The sequence below is a fragment of the Osmia lignaria genome, chromosome 4, assembly GCF_051020975.1.
Source record: "Osmia lignaria lignaria isolate PbOS001 chromosome 4, iyOsmLign1, whole genome shotgun sequence".
In the NCBI taxonomy this organism is placed as follows: Eukaryota; Metazoa; Arthropoda; class Insecta; order Hymenoptera; family Megachilidae; genus Osmia; species Osmia lignaria.
The window spans coordinates 11,298,586-11,322,468 of NC_135035.1; the positions used below are offsets into that span (position 1 = coordinate 11,298,586).

Genomic DNA, 23,883 nt, shown 5'->3' on the forward strand with positions numbered 1-23,883 from the left:
TAAGAAATTTTTTCAAATACACAATACATCGTATGAGATATATTAAAGAGATTCCCATCCATCTCTGCACTCGATCGACTGCTTATATGCAATCTTTATAAATAAATCAGGTAAAATATAATAGAATAAGATTGACGTTTCTGAGCTATCGTGCTATAAACTTTTAACGTTCTCTAAACCTATATTTACTCACGTCTACGAGCCATTTAAAATAATAAGAATGTACAATTTCATTGATTCACGGTTCGTGACTGAGATTTCATCTTGTAACCACTTATGTTTAATTATTGAAAAAAAGAAAAAAAAGAATATTATCACATAATTGAAAGTAAACCCTGTGGCTTTTTAGTAACCATCTTTACGAGTTGTTCCGTAGTAATACCTATTTCAAAATATATATCACATACGCATTTCAGTTCGTTGGTAAATCTACATATCGAGATCGAATATCAAATCGTTCTTAAATTCTGCCTTAACTGCCTCTTTAGATTCAATCTGTTTATCCGAATGAATTTCATTTTCAATTTCTTCCTCGACGCTCGACGTCCTTTTCATCAAGGAACGATTATTATCATTAGCCCCTTGCTTTATCTCGATATTGGCAGTTTTCTGTTTCGTCGATTGTTTATCTTTGTTAAGTATAGGTTTGACAGTATCGGAGGACTCGGTGTTCTTATGATTTATCTTATATTTCTCACGTTCCTCTGTCTCAGAGTTTTCGCTTTCGCTCAATCTACGTTCGTGAGCGCGTTTTTTGTTTCGCAATTTACGTTGGTTCTTCTTACGTCGACCAAGAATGCTGGAGTTAGATCTAAAAGTGAGGTAGAGTAAGTAACTCTGGGTAAAACATGATCCATGGGACGGTTATCGTTGTAAATGCAACAATACCTGAACAGCTGTCGCGAGATCACATCGTTGAATCGTACTGTTTTCTTTAAACTAGAACATTCCGACTCAGAATTCATATCTTGCGCCGAACCGTAATGGCAGTCGATGGACGATGGGGGCATTCCATTTTCGTCGGCACTCGATTCGGATACTGAACGCGAAAAAACATTAGCACGCCGGGATTTCAATATACCCTTTGAAAATGTACTTGTACCGATGCTATTTGACAATTCATCTCCGCTATTTTCTGAAACAGATCTGGCTTCTGATACATCACATTGATTTTCTCGAGATTGTATGCTCTGTTGATCGACTTCATCGTCGGAATCCAATTGATTTGGAATGATATTTATAACGACACCGTCGTCCTCAGCCTGAACATCAATTGTTCGATCTATTTGAAAATCTTCTTCTGCCTGTGGAAAAGATAGATGAATATGAAATAATCTTTGCTTCTGTTTTATCCTCATCGAAGATACTTACCGTCAATTCTTTCAATCGGTTCTGGAATGACAGAGCAGTGGGTAAATCTTTCTCTTCCATGAATTCTTCGGTCACACCGACGTAGTATCGTGCTAAATTTTCGGTGTTTGTTAATTTAATGGAAAATACAACGTTATTATCCCACGGATCAACCGTAAAAGAATCGGGATCCACCGAGTCCTCGTTTATTTTTAAACATAACGAATAATGCTGTGGATAAAAGCCTGCTCCTATTGATGTTAATAAGACATGCACTCCGGAATTGTTTTGTAAAATCTTATGGCGAATAGAATTTGGATCGACGTTTTTTACATTTATGGTAATTGCTAATTGATTTTCGTATAAATTAGAAATAAATGTCGGTAGAGAATACTTAATGCTAGGATCAGTAAACGTATCTGTATTCTCTATACTAGTCCGTAATGCTGTGTCACTCAGATTTTCAGAGTTTTCACTTTTATCCTCTAGTTTTGTAGTTTCAAGCACTGTTTCACACTCTTCAACTAACTTTGACATAGAGTTACTCTTGTGACTGTGATCAAATGACTCTCCTATGGTATCTTTGGAGAGCATTGGTACAGGACTGCTATGGTCACTGTCCACTCCGCTGTCTTCTCTGGTATCAGACACTGGTACCACAGAGCGGATAACTGGAAGAGTCACAACTAATTTTTTATATTTTGGATCAAACTTGGCATTGCCATGGTCTGCATCCACACAATAAGGCAAAGGAAGTTCCAGCAAATATTTTGCAGGTTTTTCACTTTTTACATTAAGAAAACGTTCTTGAACATCTAAGGAAGCATCAGTGGCAGTTTTTAGTAGGGGTAGGTCTATAGTAATGATCAATCGTTTAGGTATTGTAGCATTCATATTTGCATTTCTATTAGAACTAAAATCTTCCAACTCTACATCAGACTGATGTTTAATTGAAAATTTTGGTGTAACATATTTGCTATTTGGGTCTTCATTCTCCTCCAGTCTTTCTTTGTAGTATGTAGTAGATGGCAAAGGTCTCTGTGGCTTTTCCTCTGCCCATTTCAGTTGCTGTTCTCTGCTCTGATCATAGCTGGACATCAACTTTTGATAGATTTCTGGTTCTATATCTATGTGTTCCTTAGGAGGTTCCTTGGATGGTTTTCTGATCACTGTAGGGTGGCAAACTCCCTTGTAACTCAACTTTGGAAACTTGACATTCTTTCTGTCCAATTTAACCTAACATGAAATATAAAAAAGAAGGATCACAAAGTTAAACAAAAAAAAATTATGATGCGTTGCAAATACGTTACGAATACGTTGGACGTACGAGGCTTACCTTGAAGTTATTTTCCACACCATCCATGGCTGTGTTATTAACAATTTCACGAAACTGTGTATTCTTTGAGGAAAGGTAGAGGGTGTCCGGATGAAAGACCACGTCAAACACCATACACCGTACATTTTTTTTATCAAGGTCGTCACGCGGTGGTATCAACGTATACGGAATAGACCATTGCAAACCTCGATGACCTTGTTCGAAAGAAGGTTGGCTGGTTGGTCGAGCCACAATGTCGCTTTTACTGATATTCAGGAAACATTTCTTCTCTCCATTTACGCTTGTTTTAATGACGTAACCAGGTTCTGGGTTAACGAACGTAACGTCGACGCCCCGTTCTTTCTCCAACTGCGTGATCTCCTTTTCGTAAATCTTCCTATTCTCCGGATCAGTCACCTCCTCTGCGTATTCGATCAACAATTTGCGGAATTCCTCCTTCTTCAGACACTCGGTTAAATTCTTCAACTCCTCCTTGGTTACCTCTAAATCTTCCCAATCTTTTTTACGTGCCTCGTACGCGTCCATCTTATGGAATGATGCCGCGTGTTTACAAATAAACTTGGTTGGTAGAATGATCGCGAAGCGCCTCTACCACGTGGATGATTGCGCCACTACGCCGGCCGGTTGAATAGCGGTCAAATATGGAACTTCTAGAAGCGCGCCATTTTTTCCTAGTAACTCATTTCATTTTCTTGGAATTCTAATACGGAGAACTACCTAAGTGTTACACTCACTTATTAATGAAACTTTGCCAGCCTGTAGAGCTCGTCGAGCTGAACACGCTTATAGCCCCTTTTGGGGGCAGACAGCTAATTGTTTAAAAGATATTAACAATTACAGTTAGTTACTCCTTACATTCTGAAGTATGACAAACTCACACATACAACTCGCAATCTAGAGATCCTCGGTTCAAATCCTTGGTTCCCAACATTTTTTTTTTTTTTAATGATAATTTGTCTCTTTTTGAATAATTATTACATAAAAATTATCATAAAAAAAAAAAAAAAAATTGTTGGGAACCAAGGATTTGAACCGAGGACCTATTGATTGCGAGTCATATGTTAACCACGGAGCGGATCCATGACTCGCAATCTGAAGGTCCTCGGTTCAAATCCGTGGTTCCCAAAAAAATTTTTTTTTTTTTATGATAATTTTTATGTAATAGTTATTCAGAAAGAGACAAATTATCATTAAAAACAAAAAAAAAAAATGTTGGGAACCAAGGATTTGAACCGTAGTTCCCCTTGTAAGTGTAACACCCTTAAAATTGTTTGATTCCAAGCCTTTCCGACCTTTCCTTTTCTTAAAAAAACAAAGCTACATCAAGTCTAGTGTTAACATTAAACTGTCAAGCTTAGTACCAACTCTCCCAACATTCCTTCTTGCCATTTAAGCGAGTTCAATGGTATCGGTATCGAACCAACATCAGCGGAGTTACGAAGGTCGATAGAAACACTGAATCATCATTTGCGAATGAAGAATCAAGCTTCCTTTCACTGCAGGCATTTGTGGCTGATGAACAGCAGATGCTATTTCATGTCGATAGATGTACCAGGAAAATTGCAGCATCAGTTAGCTAATAGAGCACAAATGTATAACTCAATACACGCTTAGTATTTCTAAACCAACATGCGTTTAAGCCTGTTAGCGACCTAAGCTGATTAAATTTATCGGATGTTTGTGTCGAAACTGCCTCTTGATTAAAAGTCAGCGAATGGTGGATGGAAAAGTCAAGTTTCGTTTTTCACGAGATCCATAGTTGGTGGGAGTTCAGGTGAAGATGTGGGGGGTTGATCAGATCAAGCGGTAGGAAGTCTCTGACCCACTGACATTCTCTTCAGTTACTTGGTAGACACAAACGTCGGTAATCTGTGACTGAGAGTTTCGATGCCGGTAATCAGGATCACTGGTCAGATACTTTTTGAAAGGAGAAGGTAACCCTACGTCCGCAGGATCACGACTTGTCGAATTTCGCACTGAGATGCGTTTGAATCGCGGCTTGCTGACAAGTGTCGCTGCCTGCCTGACCATTCTTTTCATCCTTTTGAATTCAAAATCTGCGGTGGAAATCGTTGACAATTCTGAAAGTGACGTAGAAAAGCGTTTCGCGGGAAAACAGGAGATCTATAAACGCCAGGTGAACTGTATCCAACTTTTATTTTAAAATTGTATTTGGGAATATATACGCTTCAAATGCATACTATATATTTAAGTATTTTCAACAATTTTACAATCTTTAACATAACGCACTAAACGAAATTTTTTCAAACAACGAACTGGTCGAGTTCAAAGTATGCTTATTGGAGTGAAAGTGCGCCAACGAAAGATGTAATAGTTGGAAAGTGGTCTTTGCCTTTTACGTTTTATAAACGAGTTCACCGGAAGTTTCACGTAATATAAAATTATCAAGAAATTTCATTTAGTCTCGTTTCATTTCTACTCGAATTACATTAGAAACGATATCTAAAACTTGATGATAAGATCATCTTCATTGACATAATTTATTACGCAGACGTATCGATATGTCACACCCTCTCTTGCGGAATTGGGTGCTCATGGAAATTTGCCGAGAACGAACAAGCATACTTTAATGTTAACACGGGTGCCAGATGCTGGAACCGAATTGTTGGTGTTGATTTTGCAACGTTTACAGGGTTACAATGCTTTTAAGCACATACGATTGCCACCAGGTGATCACAAACTTTTGTCAACTTTACAACAGGTAAATTCCAGGTCATGAAATTCCGTAACAAAGAATTTATGAGCTGTAAAATTCAGACTATCGCAAAATTCTTTGAATTATTGCCTCCGGTTCTAATGCTTCTGAAATGGCATGAAATAGTCACGGCACCGTTTTACCGTAGCATTGATTGAACGCTGAACAATAACGCTTGGAGCATGAATCAGCACCTGATTCATTGATCGAATAAATCTGCGGAAAATTTAATCACACCGTGGTCGTTGCACTTTACGTTCACGTCAGAGTCGGTTTTCGCTGTTGCAATCGAAGTTGTGCCACTTTCGTCTTTCCAATTAAAGCAGCCCCGGTCAGAGAATTCCTATTTGGAGCATGCCTAGGTAACCGCAAGAACGAAAGCACGGGAACCACGCGAAAGTCAATAAATATTAAAAAATTCAGTGTATTTGGAGTATGATATAATCAATCATCTTGACGTTTCATATCGCGTGTTAAGGTATTATGCGCTATTTTGCCTGGTCGCTATTTTACACGTTGCATAGAGTAGAGATTGTCGAGCGATTTATAAAAGTAATCTCAATTCGGACAGGTGTGTGCGTTTGAAATTCCATCCAGGTTGAAATTCTATAGGAATTGTATTTTATAGGAATTACTAGTGGAAGAAGTTACAAATATCGTAAGACAGGAAGCGATTCCTCTCAGTTTCGATGGGGATGTAAGGTTTTTGAACTTTTCAAAATTTGGTCGACAAGCACCAACGTTTATTTCTTTGGTGAGAAATCCTATAGGTGCTCGAACTTTACAAAGGTAAACGGACGTGACATTTTCCTCGCAGGATCTTCTTGACATTTTACTGTAAAAGTATCGTTTTAACACCACGTGATTAATAAAACGATTTTAATTGACATTTTTCTCTTTTTCTCTTTGTAGATACCGCAAAAGGCAGGAAGTAGTATTTGAAAGTAGAGCAATACCCACGTTCTGCGGACAGGATCCTCGTTGCACGTGAGTACTTGGTAGATAAAATTTCTGGATGTTATTTTTTCGTTATCATATCTCTCTATAATACCTATTAATTATAGAGAGATAAATAATAAATGGGCATTGCAACGGGCTAAAGCCAATATTGTCGAATGGTACCCCGTTGTTGGGGTGTTAGATTGCATGGAGCAATCGCTAGACGTATTCGAACATAAGTTTCCATACTTTTTTCGTGGTGTTAGACAAATTTATAAAAAAATTCGTAAGTAGATATCACAAAATTAGTTTTAAGTGTATTTGGATAAAGTCTAAAATGACTGAATTACTTTGAACCCCCTTATATAGGACCAAAAAAAAAGTATTTTCCCAATTACACGATAACGCTAAAACCACGTGAAAGAAATGTTTTCTTTAAACTTTTCGAGGATGAGATAGAATTGTATCGATGGCTAAAGTTTCGGCTTTTAAACGAAACGCGAATTAAAGATGGGAAAAGATAATATTAACGAAACAAATTGCCATGTTCTAGTTTTAAATTACACCAAAGATGATAATTGTCCTAAACGTGATATGGTAATAATTTTTAGCGACGAGAAAGATTAAAATATTTTATTGAAAAATGCAGTTATAAATTATTTACTGCGATATATAACTGTTTATATATCAAAATCGATAGGCGCGCTTCTTGAAAAATTGAATAGTAGGTCCATCTATTGCCAGCATAAAGAAACGAAGTATTTGCTATTAGTACTTACGCGGTTTCTATAAGTGCATGAAATCAATGAACAGGTGTTTATTACAAAAGAGAAACACATCTTCGTTTTAAACGAAATATATTTATATAGAATAAATATGTTAATATACAAAAAACCATTCAAATAATACTCCTCCTTTCGACGTACTTCCTCCTCCTTTATTTTATTCGAAGCGACAGAAGCATATTACGAAGCCATTATTGCTTATTTACATATTAATAGTATCGAAATGTAAATGTTATCCTCACTGAGGTTGTAATCACTGTACCAAAAATAGTTACCAACATTGGTACAATAGAAGGCGACAACTGATTCGTAATCTTACAAAGAAAAGGTCTGATACATTTATTGTATGATAAAATATATAAAAATACCTGCTTCGCTATACAAGTGTTTGTTATCGTTATCAGTGATGGTAGATATTACCGGAAGTAACGCAGAAAGAAGTCAAGGGATATCTGAAAGCGAGTTGGATTGTTTCATATACGTGTCTCGTGTGCAACAAAACATCAGGATCATGTTGATGTACAAATGGACGAGTAACAACACGAGCAATGCGTGCCATCACTTTTTCTTCGGGTCTTTTAACCCTGCACCAGCGTTAAACTTGAAGAAAATAATGTCTCCATCCTCCACCACGTAATTACGTCCTTGTTGTCTGTATTTTCCTGCAGCCTGTTTGAACGAAAGGATCAAGATAAGGGCATGCATAAAATATCAATGCAGGTGTCATTTCCAACGCTTACCTTCACCGCTGCTTCCGATCCTTCATTTTTAAAATCATCAAATTTCATTACTTCGGCCATAATGAATCCCTTTTCGAAGTCTGTGTGGATCTTTCCTGCAGCTTGTGGTGCTTTTGTACCTTTCTAAAGTGATGAACATATACATATACCAGTAATTTACTGAACGAAAAAGAAAAGCACTTTCATTTTTGTTTACCTGAATCGTCCATGCTTTGACTTCATCATGTCCTGCCGTAAAGAAGTATTGCAGCTGCAGTGCCTTGTATCCTTGAACGATAATCTTGTCAAGAGCACTGAAAATTGAAGGTAATGAATCGTTAGTGAAAATATGAAAGTATGAATGTTTGAATGAAAAGCACGTAAGTAGAGCGTACTATGTGGAACGATACAACACTAAAACTTACACACTGAGAAGAAATGAACTGTGTGCTTTGGTAGAGATCATTAGAAAAAGGACGGATTCTCGGTCGAAAGAAGAAAGGGGTGGTTAGAAAGAGGACTGTGGAATATGATTGTCTCGAGCCGAATATCGTCTAATGACAGGGTAGAGGAAGGGAAGCCATCCAGTTCCGTGGTCCCGACGAACTTTGGGACTTCACGGAATACACATAAAGCTGAACGACTTAATACCGCAATTTTATCACTCTGACTCTATTCGAGATCCAGTTCGGCGCCTTAGTTATCTGTGGTCTCGAAATAAAATCGCGGTATCTAAAAATCTTCCGTTTGTACTCTATGATTACCGAGTGAGCGAGCCTATCCTATACGATCATTTCAAAGGATCGACAAAATTTGCCGAAGAATTTAGATTTCTAACCACCGACGTGGGGATTATGGGCATCATTGGTGAGCACGATTTAATATTTTTCATCTTGGCTACAATCAACGTTCCTCTATGCCACTTTTAGTTTACAGTAATTATCTCTTTTATTCCCGCGATTATGTAGAATTACTTTTTTAATTATTTTTCTCAATTATATGCCGCATAGAACGCACACGTTTATAGGCAATTTCAATGTGTCGAATGTACACAAATTCGATCGAGTTTACGCGGATTGGTTTTATTTGCGAATGACCTACTAGTCAAGTGAACCGGTTGATCCTCACTCCACTCGCGTCTCCCTGGTTATACCGGTGTGCCCGGCAAGGTGAGAGGGGGTTTTTATGCAATTTTGCAAGAATTTGAATGGCCGTTCGTAAAAATATAATGCGGCAAAGATGCCGCAGCTTTTATTAGTCATCCTGTAGGAGAAAAAGAGAGCGGGGACTAGTCTAGACGTTTAGACCGAGCCCTCCATTATTATTACCGCTAGTAGATAACTCGGTGCATAGCTAAATGTGGGAACCAAGTTTTTTCTCGGGTTAGCTCGAGGACCAGACTAAACGAATTTTACGAACGTTCACCTCCTTTTCTTGCAACGTATCTCTGGGCAGTGTTTTAATAATTGGTCCGTAAATGCGACTCGAACGTCCCAAAGTATGCTATTTTCAAGTAGAATACGGTACACGTTCTGACGATCCTTTCATTTGCAAGTATAAAGACGAGGGTAATTTTAAGGGCGTGAACTTGAAGAATTTAGGTATAGCGTTTAATAGGATTGTATTGTTGAAAATGATAGGCACCTCTCTGCTCACCTGGTAACCTTATTTTCTTCGAGATACTTTGCACGCTCTGCTTCGTCCATATCGACTAGTTTATTTTCGAAAGCACCGCTGAACGGGATCAAAACAGCGCCCGGGTCATTTTTGTCGACCCATTCCTTTATTTTGATCAACCTAGATATTTCATAAAACACAATGTTCGATCAATCATTTACAAGCAGGAATATAGATAATATTCGAGAATGAAAATAAATCCTCGATGTAAGAACCAATGATGTATACGTACCATTTATTCTTCTTACGTATGTAATCTTTCTCAGACAGATTAACTAGATAAATAACTGGTTTTGACGTGAGGAATAAATATTTGTTGAGAGCTTCGATCTGCAATAAGCGGAGTATATTTTTTTTTTTAGACTGACAAATTGAACGTGTAATTGGTAAATTGACACAATCAACTTACGTCAGTGGCACTCCAATCAGCAAACCTAATATGCCTCTTCTCATCCACCATTACACCTTTTACTTTCAATAACGTGTCCTACGCAGAAAAGTGCTCAATTATACCTCTCTTGTGTACGTAAATTTATCTTTTTTTTCCCTAAAAATTCCCTGCTATGTAAATATAGCAAGGGTAGTAATAGTAAGAAAAAGAAATCAACGATCCGTTTAGTATTTGAGTGTACGAGTGTGCACCATTAGGCGGAATAATTTCGTGATCGAGATGTGATTAACGGGGTGGTACGCGAAAACGTCGTTCCATTAGTTTGGTTGAAAGAACGAAGAGGTAGCTTCGAGCTCTCGAAAAGTTTTAGCAAATTGCAAAGTCTAGAACGAGGGAGAGATCGGAAATTGCCGTGGGTCAATCCACGGAAAGAGGGGTAATTCGATTGATTCGTTCTAGGAAGTAGTGTACCGACCTGGCTCTCTTAATTTCCTTGGTAAGTTCGTTCGGGTTCCTCGATGTGCTTGCATTTACGACAATTTCCTTTGCTTTTCGACGCGAAACTCGTAAGAAAACGATCGATTCACCTCAATTTAAAAAAAAAAAAGGTTCCTGAAAATATGAATGCTTACGTATTCTGGTTTAAGTTTCTTGTCGTTTCCTCGAACAACAAGCTTTTCCAGCTTTTCGAGGTGGACATTTAAAAATTCGATGTCCTTTAGCAGCAATTCATCGCTGATGATTTCAAGATCCCTTACAGGATTCACATCTCCCTCTATGTGGGTGACGTCGTCGTCATCGAACGCACCTGCAACCAGACAATTCAGGATACCGCGATTAGCTCTTTTCAAACACTCGTGTGACGGATAAATTTGCGCTTCTATGTGCATCGGTACACGAATGCGGTAAACACGTTGCAAACTAATCTTTCGATCTGATCGACGCTTGCCCGTCCTCCCCTTAACATAATTGATCTTATCGTCCATCGTTTGTCCAGAACAATAACAACATCGCTTAGTCGTGCAAAATGACCACTTATTCAGAGTAGAATGCGGTACGTTTCGTAGAAGCAACTTACGACAAAGGTGGAAAATGCCGTCGCAAGCGTTGATGTGCGAGAGGAAACTGTTTCCTAAACCCTGTCCCTCGGCGGCGCCTTTTACCAATCCGGCAATGTCCACCACGTTTAAGAACGCTGGAACTTTGCTGAAAGCATATGCAAAAATTTGTGTTCATCTTATTGATGTAATCGTCATTGGAGGGGGTTGACAGGCGATTACAGATCACAGCGAGACACGCGCGCGTGCGTCTAGAATTGAAACCCGAGGGTGTCGCAGTGACAACGAGCTGTATTTAAATGCTAATGCGACGAGTAGCCTCATTAAACAATTAGCCTTTGAAGAGAGGCGTTGGTAAAATGAACAAGAAGGGGGATGCCGTGTTAGGTGGCTTTCATTAGGGATCGTTGAATCGTTCGACACGTGACGGTAGTCGGACCGTGCAATGTCATTGACAAGAGAATGTGCCAGCGTTAGATCGTGGGAGACCAGGATAAAGAGATGCTCTTTGATCTAGAGACCGTTTCGCATTTCAATCTCTCTCTGAATTAGCGGAATTGTGAACCGAGCACGTGTCGCAAAGCAAACTTGGACTTTCAATTCGATAATTATCGTCTTTTTACGATTCATACTTCATCGATTTCTACGTATTTTCTCTACCCTTTGATTGCTTGTTTAACAGCTTTAAAGAATATTTTAACATCAATCGAACGGTATGCTTTACAATTCTGTCACGACTGGCACAGGCTGCTTTGTAGGAACATTCAATCTCATCGTGTCAACGAGCTAGCATGATGACGCGTGGCTACGGTAAACACGCTTTTCATCGATGGTTGCCCACCTACACCTTGCTGCTACGTGTAGTGCTTTCCACGTGTTTCAATGAAACTGTACAATATCACGAACCATCAGTTGACGAGATAGGATTTTAATCATCTATTACAGTTCGACTTGACACGACACGGAAAACATTATCTTAAACGTGTAGATATTGTAGAGCGAGGAAAGAAAAAGGTATGTAAATTCGGCGGATGTTCAATTCGGTGACTATGTGTCGCGTAGACGAATTTAGTGGAATCTGCATTGCAGATCACGTACCGTTTTCTCCCGTCGCCCCTGTTCCCAACTCGCGAAAATAAAAGCGGAGAAGAAGTATGGAAATGCCAATAGTTATTCCAACTCGTTTCCCATAGCGAGGGTGCATTTCTAGATAGACTCGTCGTTTTTTCTTTCGATAATACACGATCGAACAACATTTACGTGGATGCTTACCTGACTGGTTTGAAATATTCGCACAAATAATCGAACCTCGGGTCGGGTACTGGTACGCGACGTGCTGGAAAACAAAAATTAGTTAGATTTCGAGCGAAAAGAATATTGCACAACGATAAAGATAGTGTGCAGAGAACAAAAAATAATCACACATTTATGTAATGGTTTATCAATCGTTTATTGCACTGAGATACAGTCAGGGATGAGTACAAATTCTAGATTCAATCATCCGATTCATAAGTGGGCTCTGTTAAAATCTGCGTTGGGGATGTTCGACGGAACATAATTGAATTTGAGATACGTGGGTATACTTGGGACGTTATCGACACTTCTTGGCTTATTGTAACTTGCTCGGAAGTTCCAGCTTTATAAATAGGTGTACGTACAAAAGGATTCAGTTTCTTCTTCATCGTACGGGTAGCTACCCTAATAATATTGTCGTAACCGATCATTCTTCTTCTCACCTCGCTATAGATCTTTAATTCGTTCGCTCCCGAGGGGTTGTGAGTTTTTAAGTAGACACCAATGTAAATTGCAGCGCTGGCGGAACACGATAACCCTGGTATTTTTGGTCGTTTTACGCTGACTTGATTCACAGCTTCGACTATCCATTTTGCCACTGATTCCTTCAGAAAACCAAGAGTCGGTAATTGTTTTATAGTGATTGGCGGCAGTGTATGCAAAAACTTTATGTCCACGTTCGCGTACCTATCGTTTTGCGCTAGAAACTTTTCGCGACATTCTTCGGTACAAAACAGGTACACATTGTCCTGATACAGAACCCCAAGATTCGTATTTCCAGGTACGAGTCGACGATTAGGTAAATTCTCGACGTACGTCACCAAACAAAATCCTCCGACTTGCAAACGTCTTGCCCAACAGGGATGTTCCATGTCAACTATCTCTGTTAAAATACGCGGACGGTTTTCCGGGAGGTGAGCAGTATTTATAGGTGGAAGATGCTTTTGTGGATTTTTTACGAATTCGTTCGTGTGTCGCAGGCAGATCCAATAGAAATGTTCTCTGTACTGAAACATTCCTCGATGATCGGCCGGAGGTCCTGTAGTTCTCAAAGAGTTTTCCTGATACAAGCAAAGAGGACAATACGATTCGAATCCGCTTTGACGTATTTTAAACTCGTACGGTGAAACGCTCATAAATTTTAAAGCATGGACTTTGTCGTAATCGCTTTCGCGAAAGTATGTTCTGACATGTATGTATCTGGAGCAAACTTCTTGTTCGGCTCGCGTCCACACGTACCACGTGCTTTTAGTCGCGTCAATTTCGATCACGTTTTGAATAAATTTCTTCAGCCATTCACGGAAGTTTCCTTGATCGATCTCCCAGTTCAGGTAACGATGCTTCAAGAAACTGTTTGAGAAATTCATCGGCTTTGTCGTCCGATCCGCTTCATAAGACAAGCACTCCAGACAAAACGACAGATCCGCTTTAAGATCGAGTACGATCATTGGCTGTATACCTAGAAAGGTTAATTGCTCGTATTCTGCACGGGTCGTAGGAAAACCATCTAGCACGAAACCCTGAGAAATCGAAGCAGGATCAATGGAATACATCTCGACAGAGCGTGATACTGTCTCCTCAGGAGCAATGTGACCAGCTCGAAGACGAGATTCCATGAATCGCGCTGAATCAGTCCAGGAAAAATATTTAACGAGGTGACGCATAGCCGTGCCACGAGTTATTATTTTTAAGCCATACGTGTTTGCAAATCGACGCGCCAGAGTGGTTTTTCCACACTTTGGAGGGCCAATAATGGACAGCCGAAATGGAACAACAGGCGCGCAAGAGTCTTGTTCGAGGTACTTGAGCGGGTTTCTTGAAAACGCTGAATGAGCTTCTTTACCGCCAAGAAAATAAACGAATTGCCGGTATATTACGGGATAAACTTCTTGTTGAGCTTCCAGCGGTAGAAACATTTGCAACGGGATCTTATTTTCGTGTAATTGGACGGGGCACCAGCAACCAAAGGAGCTTGGAAGATAGTAGCCGCAATCTAGAAGAGTTTCGGCTGTCTCGAGATCGATAGTATACGTTTTTTCTATGAAAGAAAGGTCTCGATAAAAAAGAGGATCGAGAATTTGCAAGACTTGCGAAAGAACTTGTTCTTCGTTTCCTTCTGCGCTCACACTTACATACGGTATCGATTCGTTTTCTAACTCAATTTGCGTAGCGTTTAGTTTTTGAAATTCGTCTTCGTACATTTCTTCAAAATCATGCTCGATTCTCTGCTTGACCTCCTCGAAGTCTTCCCAGTCGGTGAAGAGTACAGGCTCAGGATGTTCTCGAAGCCAAATTTCTTCGAGTTCTTCTCTATTTAATACTGTTGCCTCCGATTCGAAATTATCGTCCATCGAGGACTCCTCTTCTGCCTCATGTTGATCGAGCATTTCATCCAGCATTTTATCAATCCAAGTTTCTTGTTTTTCTATGTAAGCCTCTAGTTCTTTTTCATATCGTTCATCTTCAATACGTTGCTTCTCTTCCAGTCTATCTTTCCAGTCCGCGAGTAACGTAGGCAGCGTTCTTTTAATCACCGTGTCTTTTCCGCAACGAAGATCTATGACTATTTCAGGAATCGTGTAATTTTTTAACGCGTCTTGTACGTTTTGCGGGCAGCTCGGAAAGTGATCGAGGACTACACCGCATTCGTTGTAAAGTCCCTCGAAAAATATTAACACACATTCCTGAAGCATTTTTTTTGACAAAGTACCCCCTGTTCTCCAGTAGCGTTGAACGAACGTCTGCATCGTTGCAGCATCGCAGTTGTATCTATCGTCATCCAGGTCTTCGGGCAATTCCACTTTTTCCAAAAGATTTTCTGGCGAAATGATGATGTCTCTGTCAGAAATTGCTGGCATTCCTCGATTTTTCATGTAATCGGTGAAAGCATCGCAGTGATCGATGTGAGCCAAACCGTACTCTCGAGCTATGTTCCCAGATAGTATACTTTTACCGCTTCCTAATGGACCAATGATACTAACGCGAAACGGGGGAATTTGAGGTAAGGGTTTTCGAAATGGGAGATTTAATTCTTGTGGACCACGGAGAAATTCTTCGAGAGCTGCGGCACTAGAGAGAAGATATATTTTATTCATAAAAATTGCGCTAAACTCTTCTTTACCTCTTCGAAAAACATTGTATCGTAACAGTGCCACTGGACAGTAGTAACCAGTGTCACCCAAACGACGAGTATCCTCTTTAACGTCTAATTCCGTGGTCTTTTCGCCTTCTAGCTCCTCTTCTTCATCCAGATCTTCTGTATCAGTCAGTGCGATGTATTCCGCAAGATCTTTTTCTCTTTCCTTTTCCTCGTCGGTCATGATTCTCGCTTTATCCATGTAACGATTTTTAATACGCTTGATAACGTAATCCGATACATTACTGATCGTTTTAAGATTACAAAGGATCAAATTTTGACAAGTATTTGTCACTGTTTCTCTCACATTTTCCCAATCTATCTCAAATTGTCGAATATGCCTAAGATAATCTATCAGTCCTTGCGATTCTTCTGCTTCTTCGTCATCATCATCATATTCATCGCCTTTGCTTTCGCTGATAGTATCTTCCAAGTATTCATTATATTCTCCTTTTAATTCTATGTATTCTTTCATATCATGAATATTGTGCCATTTGGTCAACAGATATTCGTACGGATCCTCGTCAAATAAAAGAACAACATCTTCAAAGATAATCTTTGAATCTTCCACAATCCTTTTCCAGCTCTCAACGTTAGGATACATGCCATCCACGATGTAACCCCCGTCTCTCCATATTTCTATGTCTACTTCTTCCTTTGGCACATCTTGTATACTTTTCACGATAGTATCAGTCTTCTCTTCCAACAATACATCATCAGGCGAATAAATAGAGATATCAGAATCAACGTTCACGAGAGGCTTCACAATTTCGTTTACGTTTATTATCGTGCCTCGAAACATATGCGCCAGTTTCCCCGACAGTTCAGATTTTCCAGAATACTTTGGACCGAACACCGCAATTTTGCAAGTTGGTCGAGGAGAAAAAGGAAACAGGAAGGTTCTAGGATTTTCAATAAACAAATCAGCTGCCTCTGGTGACGAGAGGAAGAAAACATTGTTCATAAACCTAACGGCATGCTTTGGTGTTCCTTCTGTGGTTGTTCCTCTGGTTAGTTCCACTGGACACAGAAACCTCCAAGGTGATAGTTGCCAAGGATAGAGAGGTGAAATGGTCTCCTTGTTGGCCAGATCTTGGAATGCTTCTTCGTTCGATTTGCCTTCAAACTCTTCCAGAAGTTCATCCTCTGGGGATTCACCCTCGAACCCTATACGATTCGTGTATTTTCGTGGAAGAATAACTCGTGGAAGTGGTAACATACGCAAACGAGTGACAATGATTTGAAACATTCGCGACGCAGGCGTACGACCGTCAACACAAATTACATTTTGCGGATTGTGAAATAGAATCAATTTTTCGATAACAGGTAATGCAAAACGCTTGTATAGCTTGCACTGTACTTCCACGTTCGATTTCGTATCGGAGATTCGTTTCAATAGATACTTTTTTTGGTGTTCGTCTAATATTCGTTCCTCGTTCATAAGTTCTTGATACAATTCAAATGAAATGTTCATGTCGTTTACCTCTTTGTTACGAGAGAACAACGTTTCAATGTTTCTGCTCATTCCAAGGAGGCTCGTGTCTACGATGCGATCTGTACTTGGATCTATACGAAAATGTTCGCGTTTTATCACGACGTCTGCATCCGGACACATTGCATAGATAATTATCGATGGCTTTATAGGCCACGTCGTAAAAATATCTTCGATTTGATTGACGATAAAATCCTCGTACTTGGGTTTAACTTGGCACTTTTTATTCTTAAATTCTTGATCAGAGAAAATTGGAAACTCAGCCATCGTGCTGCATATTTTTTGAAACGAAGGGTCATAGAGTTTCGTAAGTTTCTGAAAAGTATTTTCCACGTTAGATTGTTCGTTCGAGGATCTCGAATAAGAGGAATAATCTAATATTTCGTTTGGAATTAGCGGTACACCTTCCACGACATAACCTCTGTGAAACACATCTCTTTTATTTAGTCTGTTCGCTATTAAACTCATAACAATCTGTGGACCTAAGCGTTCGCCTGTCTTTAAAATATCAGCCAAAATTTTACCCGTCTCGGTACTTTTTTCGATCTCATCCTTTATGAGCACCATTGGGGAAATCAAGATGCAGTGCCAAGAATTTGCAATCATGGTTGCTAGCTTCGTAGTGTTTAGATCAGGCTTTCCCAAAATAACGAAAGATGTTGGTGTACTTCCAAGATACTTCCTTTTCGCTTCATTCTCGGAATAAGGGTCACGAATTGTGTAAGGTTCTTTGGGAGGTTCGAAGTGTGGTTGAACGTTCCCATATCTTCTAGATTCGCATTTCGCGGAGAATCTTGTAAAAGGATTGGTATCCTCGTGGAATGCATAATAAGAGTTGGGTTTTGGATACAGGCATCGATGAGAATTGGGCCACCAAGGAACGTACTCCTCGCGAGGATGTCCTTTAATGAATCGAAAGAAACTCTTTTTTATGATAAACGATGGATCCGCGTAAAACTCTTCGTCGTCGATTTTTTGTGGTTCGCGTTTTTCCCGACGCGAACTTTCATCGCACATTTTAAAATATGTATTTCAATGAAATCTTTTTTTAAAAGACACATTTTGAGGTTCACACCGTGATGCTTCGGTATATGGTTACAAATAAATGACGAGCAAATAATAGGTTAAGTACTTGTAACGATACACTAAATTAGTAAAAGTTATTATAATAGATTTAGATACTTATTTTCATTGGGATCGATGGTGCAAAAGGGGAAATTCTCTGCAGCCGCCTGGCTTTTGGTGAGGACATTGAAGAAGGTTGATTTTCCTACGTTCGGGATGCCTACTATACCAACTTTCAAATTGGTTCCGACACGGCCAATAAGTGGTTTTCGTTCAGGCTCCTCAACCTTTTTTGGCGCCATTCTAGGAAAGAATACAGATCCATTATTGTCGCACTTGATCTAATGGTGTTTTACTTTTTTATCACGATATAAAAAGAAGTCCCAAAATTCGCGTTCGTTACCATCGATAAATGTCATCACTGCCCCTCAGAGGTACTGGTCCGTCTTTGTCTACAGCTTACAGACTAACGTGCGGCACGTAAAAACGAATGCATTTATGAAAGGGGCAAGGGGAGGGATATCAGTTTGCATGGATAGAAATGAAAATGATCCAACATGGATCGACCACGCCCTCGTTCTTCCAACCCTCTGAATCCTTAACAGTCCACCATGCTTCACCTTATACGTGCACTGCCCCCGGCTTCACGGTATTTCGAACAGAATCAAGTCGAGTGGAGTGGAGTCGAGTCGAGTCGAGTCGAGTCGAGTCGAGTCGAGTCAAGTTGAGTTGAGTCAAGTCGACTTCTCGAGCGCTCGGGGTGACTAATTATATTAATGCGGACGGCACATCAAGCGATTGCTGTATTTACCGCGAGATTGCCTCCCCTTTTTCCTCCCCATCCTTCGGTGTACAACGGGCCGCGCCATATCAAAGGACCGATGCAACTACAAGACGCCTACAGGAGGCAAAGGGAGGAAGAGGAAGGCGAAGAAAAGCGAAGAGAGGCCAGTTGGAGAGGATGAAGAGAAGGGATGAGGTGGATTCACCGAGGAAAGATGCGAGGGAGGAGGAATACGTTGAGTAAGGGGACCGACGATTACTGGGCACCAAAGCCGCGAATCACCGGCATCACGCCGGGAATCTGCAACCGCGCCTCAGGCCGCCAATCCGCCACCGACTTTGCGATTCTTCTTCCTCTTTACTCTTTTCTCTTTCACCTTCCTCTTCTTAACCATCCAACCGGCCTTCCTCATCCTCTTTCTCCGTCCATCCCCAAACTACCCGGTCCCCAACAACGGTTTAACTTGAAACCGCGCCACTTCTCGTCGTTCCTCATCACGGTCGGTCCCCAGGAAATTTGCAAATTACGATAATGGAAGAGAAGAAGAGACCCGCCCGCGATGCTACTCAAGAGCCGCTTTGGCGCCGCAGCATCATCGTCCCCTCTTTACCGCGTGCCTTTCGTAATCGTATCTCTAGATTCAACGACTTTAACGTTAATTGCGGAGGACTTGGTCGTTAATAATTCTTTCGGGTTGAACACGACATAAATTCATACGACTTAAATATCCCGCGTGATTTTAGTATCGGTATTGATTAACTGAGGGAGCTGCGGACGAATTGCATAGTGCTGCCACCTAACCCTTTATTCTCGAACTACACACATCTGGCACACGGCAACTTAACCTTACTTTTGCGAGGAAACTTATGGTATTTATCGATTGCTAACCATAACAATCTTAAATTCTACGTTTCCTAATGTTCTCGTAATACGGTCAACTTGGTTGCTTACGTGTAAGCTCTACCTGTACCTCGTTACTGGCATAAGTAAGGTTGCATCATTTTTAGGTTGCGTACGTTACCTGTCTGTTACGATAGTTATATTGACGTCTATGGAAATGGCACCGATCCCACTCACTGCACAAATATGTTAGGCTAGTAAACGCTGATTAAATACCTTGTATATTTTCGTTAGTTTCTATGAGTATATATCGCTGCACAACGCGTGGCAAGTGAAGGAACACAGCACCACAATGACGTCACGGGTCGACCGGCCTGCAGTTTCGAAACAGGGAACTGTATTATCGACTAAAACTTATACTTCGTTTGAATTTCATAAAAAAATACAAAAAAGAGCTTCAAAGTAGAATAAAATATATATTTGCAGGATGATTATGATTGCATCTTCTCGAAACGTCTATCCGCAGTCGAGTTCATTATAATTCTAGGAATAGCTTCACGAAATGAAGCAGTACCTTTAATCTCCCGTAGAAAAAGAGGCCATCAAAGAGGGCTGATTGCAATGCTTTCGTGGAAACCATAAACACGCACATTACTCCTAAACAAATTTAAAACCCTATCGAAGTTCACAAAAATGTTTATGATTGATATTGCACGCAAAAACCATCGGAGAGCGCGGATTACCCTCATAAAACAAGGGTGTATTTGTCAATTTAGTCAATTAATGCTTCCAATTTTTTGTAACATTCATACGGATGATGTAGATGCACGCAAAGAAAAGTGTTCCGCTCCGAAATGTGCACACGATTATTGGGGTCTAATTCGATGGTGTGCGTATGTGATGGGAACGCACGTTGTGGATCATCGGAGGCCCGTAATTCGAAGGATAATATTAAGATTGCCGTAGAATGGAACAAAAAATACGATTGTGTGTGAGTCCGAATATTCGTGTATGTGTGCTCTGATGTCTGCCCTAGTGGCGCCGTGAGATCAGATCAAGAAAGGACGAGACGATCGTCGATGACGACTTTGCATCTGAATGAGGACTCTTCATCGACTCCTTTTGGTCTGAAAGTCATCGTAACTCGATCGAATCGAAAGAAAAATGTGGAATTAATTGAGTACTAATTGAAGAATCGTTTACAGGATTTTAATCATCTCGAACATACTCGTTCCGTGCATGATATCTCGTTAACTGCCGTTTTCGTTCGGTCAACAGATTTCTAAAGTAAAGTCGACCTTGTGGCGTGTGATTATTTCAATTATTTTATTACGAACCGTATCAATCTCAGCTTATATAATGCATATAATCAGAAGGCTATTATTTCACGAGCGCACGGCTGGCGGAAAGGACCTTTCCTCTGCCTTTCTCTCCGGTCCATAGACCATACCATACCATACCATACCATACCATAGCATCTTGAGTCGCTCGTTTTCGTGATATTGTAATTTGGAGACCGCAAACTCGCTGACGTCAGTGGTGCACTGGAGCATCTTGTCGGCGCGGCACACGATCGATTCCCTTCTTTCTGCTAGCCTTATTGGCCGACAATTTCGATAAAAAGCGTATTACAGACCGACGAATTATAGGAATTTTGGCAGATTAGATATACACTGAATTGAAGGATTGCGTTACTAATTCCGTCGAAAGACCGACGGGCTCCTCGTTGCCCGAAGATTTATTTGCGTACGGTAAACTTTGATGAATCATAAAACGATATAACAGCGTCGTTTATTTCATAATTATTACGTAATCAATATATATTTGAATCACGTTCAGTTTAACCTGTATTTCGAGGAACGTAAGTACAGGGAAATCGGTTACTCTCGTGTATTTCTTATCGAACCAAGGGTATAACCCTTCATTTAGTGCAACGACGAAAGCAAGCACCAACAAAGAAGGTGCATTAAGTCTTTGTTCAAACACTGCACACCTTCTGGGCCTGTCATTTGGTTAGAGGCAATAGTAACGTCGTAATGTTTCGCCAGTCATTTGGTTGCGGTGTTTTCGACTGTACCATAAGCTTTTATTGCTATAAAAAATGAAGATGGATCGTAAATGGAGCGTCGAATAACAGGGTACTGGAAATAAGAACAGAGTTTGCATTGGAAGATAATAAATGTAGAAACGATCGTTTAATGAGAAACTCACAGGACTCGCGTTTACGAGGAAATAACGTTCAAACTATCGAGTACAAGCCAATTAGTCAGCGTATAAAATTGTTGTATCTCGTTACGATACGCGCACTGTAATCACTGTTCGAGATGACTTAATCGACACCTGTGTTAATTGATATCCTTCGTTTCGAATTTAAAAAAACCGCTGCATACGAAACTATCAATTACATTTTCAATTCTTTCTCATTGCTATTCGTTAAACAAGTAGCACGCGCGTTGATGAATTTAAGTTCAAGGTAAAAGGAAGAGAAGCGAAGAAATGAAGCGAATCTCTAATGCATAAAAATGTAACAACTTCTCGACAAGTGGGTTACACGGTACGGTTTATCGGCTGCATTACGTGCTCATAAAATGCAATGTTACTTGCAAGTTGCATCCGCTGTTTCGTGTTTTTACGAGGCAAATGAAAGATGATAGAACGACCGGTCTAGCTTTTCCCAGCTGTTGCTCCATCGTGCAGGAACATGTTACAACTTATCGCTTCCTTTCTTCGTTTGCATATCCATATTCGGGACAATGTTGCAATGGAAAATTATGCAGGAAGTTCGGTAAATGAAAAAGTTCATAACGAAGTTAATTCTTAAAACATAGCCGTATTCGAATCCGGTGAAGATACTCGGTTCACCGCGAAGGGACTTCCTTCTCGTTAACAGATAACGTCGCTCATAATTATTGACCAATTTGGAACAACTGGTTATTGTACACTTTCGAAGAGGATGGAAGCTCGTGATGAACTTAAGAAAGACTGTTCGAGGGACGCGTTCAGGATGAACCAGATTGTAACACCCTTGCCGGGGTACATACCGTAGATACGTCTGTAACAACTAATTGCGTAGGGAGGTAAAGAAGAAGAAGAAACCTTGATAATTCTTCGGACATGTAGCCACGCAATTAAGGTGTAACGTTTCGAAGTTCTGCTCGTAAACAACACGGGCAAAATAGCGGAACCTCCGAGGCTCGGTTCCGCCCGTCAATTGTTACCAATTGTTGCCAATCAGAGTAATACGTGTCATTATGGCGAGAAGGTTAGCAGCAGTGCGCACCGTTCCATCGTCTACCGGCCTCGGTTATTCTACACACGATATTAATTTGGCGATAATTACGTGGTATCTGTTGGACGCGTGTACCGCATGTACTTCAAATTATAATTCAATCCAGTTTCTTCGTTAAGAATTATTAAATTTCTTATACGAGTTTAAACAACAGCAACTGGTGCGTGCTACACGAACTTAAGAAACTCATAAACCTTTAATTACACACCTTTTGGATCGATCAGTAGCAATAATTTGCGAAGGTGCTAATTAATTCTATATGCCTTTCTGAGGTTGTTACAATGTATAGACGCGCATAAATTATCATTATGCATGCACGTATACAGCAATTAAAATTAATTACTGGCACACGAAAGCTCCTTAACGTGTCTTCAACTGTCGTTGCTCGGCGAATAATTTGTGAAAAATTAATAGAGTTAACGTATATAATGGTGTAATACTGAATTTTATCATCCAGAAATCCGGTGTTTCAGTCCTAGAACGCGTACTCTGCGTTTCCGTAGGGATTTATTACTACTTGCCGCCGGTGGCGCCGGAGTTAATCTATAATTACTACTTTCCATCGGTCTGACTAATTACGAGGCTCTTTCCCTTAGACTAGTTTTACGTTGGAACTCTATAATTCTTAAAAATCGAAGGCATTGTTCGCGTCTGCGACTTTTCTTATAGTGGAACAAACACGAAGATTCTTAGTTTTGCATAGCATAAACAATTTAATCGTGTGTTGGGGTCTTAGCCGGTGAACAGCAATGGATCATAAACGATTCGAAAGTCGCGATGTATCGTGTTCCTTGAGGAAGAATAAGAAAAAGAAGTAGAAGTAGTAGAAGAAGCAGAAGAAGAAGAAGAAGAAGAAGAAAACCAATGCGTTCGTGCATCGCGTGGCAGAAAGTGAACCAACCAATGGCCACGCCTCCTTAGACAGCCGCCAGCCAACAATTAAGATTTGATCGGCAAAAATGGTCGAGGCAAAATGGCGCTGGCCACTGAATACGTAATGCCCATGGACGAGA

At 40.2% G+C, this 23,883-nt stretch overlaps 4 protein-coding genes across 7 annotated transcripts; 1 reads left to right on the top strand and 3 right to left on the bottom strand.

The window, feature by feature from the left end:
- Nucleotides 1–264: 264 nt before the first annotated feature.
- On the bottom strand, nucleotides 265–3,283 carry Nop17l (PIH1 domain-containing protein Nop17-like). 2 transcript variants are annotated; one of them, XM_034322765.2, is made up of 5 exons: nucleotides 2,687–3,283; nucleotides 1,372–2,586; nucleotides 1,103–1,304; nucleotides 889–1,039; nucleotides 265–811 (listed from the first exon to the last, which is right to left on the bottom strand). In XM_034322765.2, exons 1-5 carry the CDS (start codon nucleotides 3,209–3,211, stop codon nucleotides 430–432), a joined length of 2,475 nt encoding a protein of 824 aa, XP_034178656.2. In that variant the 5' UTR covers nucleotides 3,212–3,283; the 3' UTR covers nucleotides 265–429. The 2 variants fall into 2 exon arrangements, with proteins under 2 accessions (XP_034178656.2, XP_034178655.2); XM_034322764.2 differs by having other exon boundaries at nucleotides 889–1,304.
- Nucleotides 3,284–4,414: 1,131 nt separating this feature from the next.
- Nucleotides 4,415–7,076, top strand: LOC117603527 (uronyl 2-sulfotransferase). The gene is made up of 6 exons (XM_034322775.2): nucleotides 4,415–4,823; nucleotides 5,199–5,408; nucleotides 6,031–6,191; nucleotides 6,315–6,389; nucleotides 6,467–6,627; nucleotides 6,711–7,076. The coding sequence occupies exons 1-6, from the start codon at nucleotides 4,668–4,670 to the stop codon at nucleotides 6,863–6,865; spliced, it is 918 nt and encodes a 305-aa protein (XP_034178666.2). The 5' UTR covers nucleotides 4,415–4,667; the 3' UTR covers nucleotides 6,866–7,076.
- A 105-nt stretch (nucleotides 7,077–7,181) lies between these two features.
- On the bottom strand, nucleotides 7,182–19,964 carry LOC117603525 (obg-like ATPase 1). 3 transcript variants are annotated; one of them, XM_034322772.2, is made up of 11 exons: nucleotides 19,858–19,964; nucleotides 18,079–18,260; nucleotides 12,244–12,304; nucleotides 10,992–11,119; nucleotides 10,546–10,721; nucleotides 9,932–10,009; nucleotides 9,755–9,852; nucleotides 9,502–9,642; nucleotides 8,063–8,159; nucleotides 7,867–7,989; nucleotides 7,182–7,795 (listed from the first exon to the last, which is right to left on the bottom strand). In XM_034322772.2, exons 2-11 carry the CDS (start codon nucleotides 18,257–18,259, stop codon nucleotides 7,685–7,687), a joined length of 1,194 nt encoding a protein of 397 aa, XP_034178663.1. In that variant the 5' UTR covers nucleotide 18,260; nucleotides 19,858–19,964; the 3' UTR covers nucleotides 7,182–7,684. The 3 variants fall into 3 exon arrangements, with proteins under 3 accessions (XP_034178663.1, XP_034178662.1, XP_076544160.1); XM_034322771.2 differs by having other exon boundaries at nucleotides 19,763–19,951; XM_076688045.1 differs by lacking the exon at nucleotides 19,858–19,964 and adding an exon at nucleotides 18,361–18,423.
- LOC117603521 (adenylate kinase 9-like) lies at nucleotides 12,314–18,071 on the bottom strand. Its single transcript, XM_034322760.2, has one exon. The coding sequence runs from the start codon at nucleotides 17,907–17,909 to the stop codon at nucleotides 12,465–12,467; it is 5,445 nt and encodes a 1,814-aa protein (XP_034178651.2). The 5' UTR covers nucleotides 17,910–18,071; the 3' UTR covers nucleotides 12,314–12,464.
- Nucleotides 19,965–23,883: the final 3,919 nt, after the last annotated feature.

Coding starts and splice junctions, on each gene's coding strand:
- LOC117603521 (XM_034322760.2), bottom strand. CDS start 17,909: ATGTGCGATGAAAGTTCGCGTCGGGAAAAACGCGAACCACAAAAAATC.
- LOC117603527 (XM_034322775.2), top strand. CDS start 4,668: ATGCGTTTGAATCGCGGCTTGCTGACAAGTGTCGCTGCCTGCCTGACC. Junction 5,409..6,030: donor TTTTGTCAACTTTACAACAG/GTAAATTCCAGG, acceptor TGTATTTTATAG/GAATTACTAGTGGAAGAAGT. Junction 6,628..6,710: donor ACAAATTTATAAAAAAATTC/GTAAGTAGATAT, acceptor CCCCTTATATAG/GACCAAAAAAAAAGTATTTT.
- Nop17l (XM_034322764.2), bottom strand. CDS start 3,211: ATGGACGCGTACGAGGCACGTAAAAAAGATTGGGAAGATTTAGAGGTA. Junction 2,587..2,686: donor GTGTGGAAAATAACTTCAAG/GTAAGCCTCGTA, acceptor ATTTCATGTTAG/GTTAAATTGGACAGAAAGAA. Junction 1,305..1,371: donor ACCGATTGAAAGAATTGACG/GTAAGTATCTTC, acceptor TCTTTTCCACAG/GCAGAAGAAGATTTTCAAAT.
- LOC117603525 (XM_034322772.2), bottom strand. CDS start 18,259: ATGGCGCCAAAAAAGGTTGAGGAGCCTGAACGAAAACCACTTATTGGC. Junction 9,643..9,754: donor ATACGTAAGAAGAATAAATG/GTACGTATACAT, acceptor TGAAATATCTAG/GTTGATCAAAATAAAGGAAT. Junction 7,990..8,062: donor TCAAAGCATGGACGATTCAG/GTAAACAAAAAT, acceptor TCATCACTTTAG/AAAGGTACAAAAGCACCACA.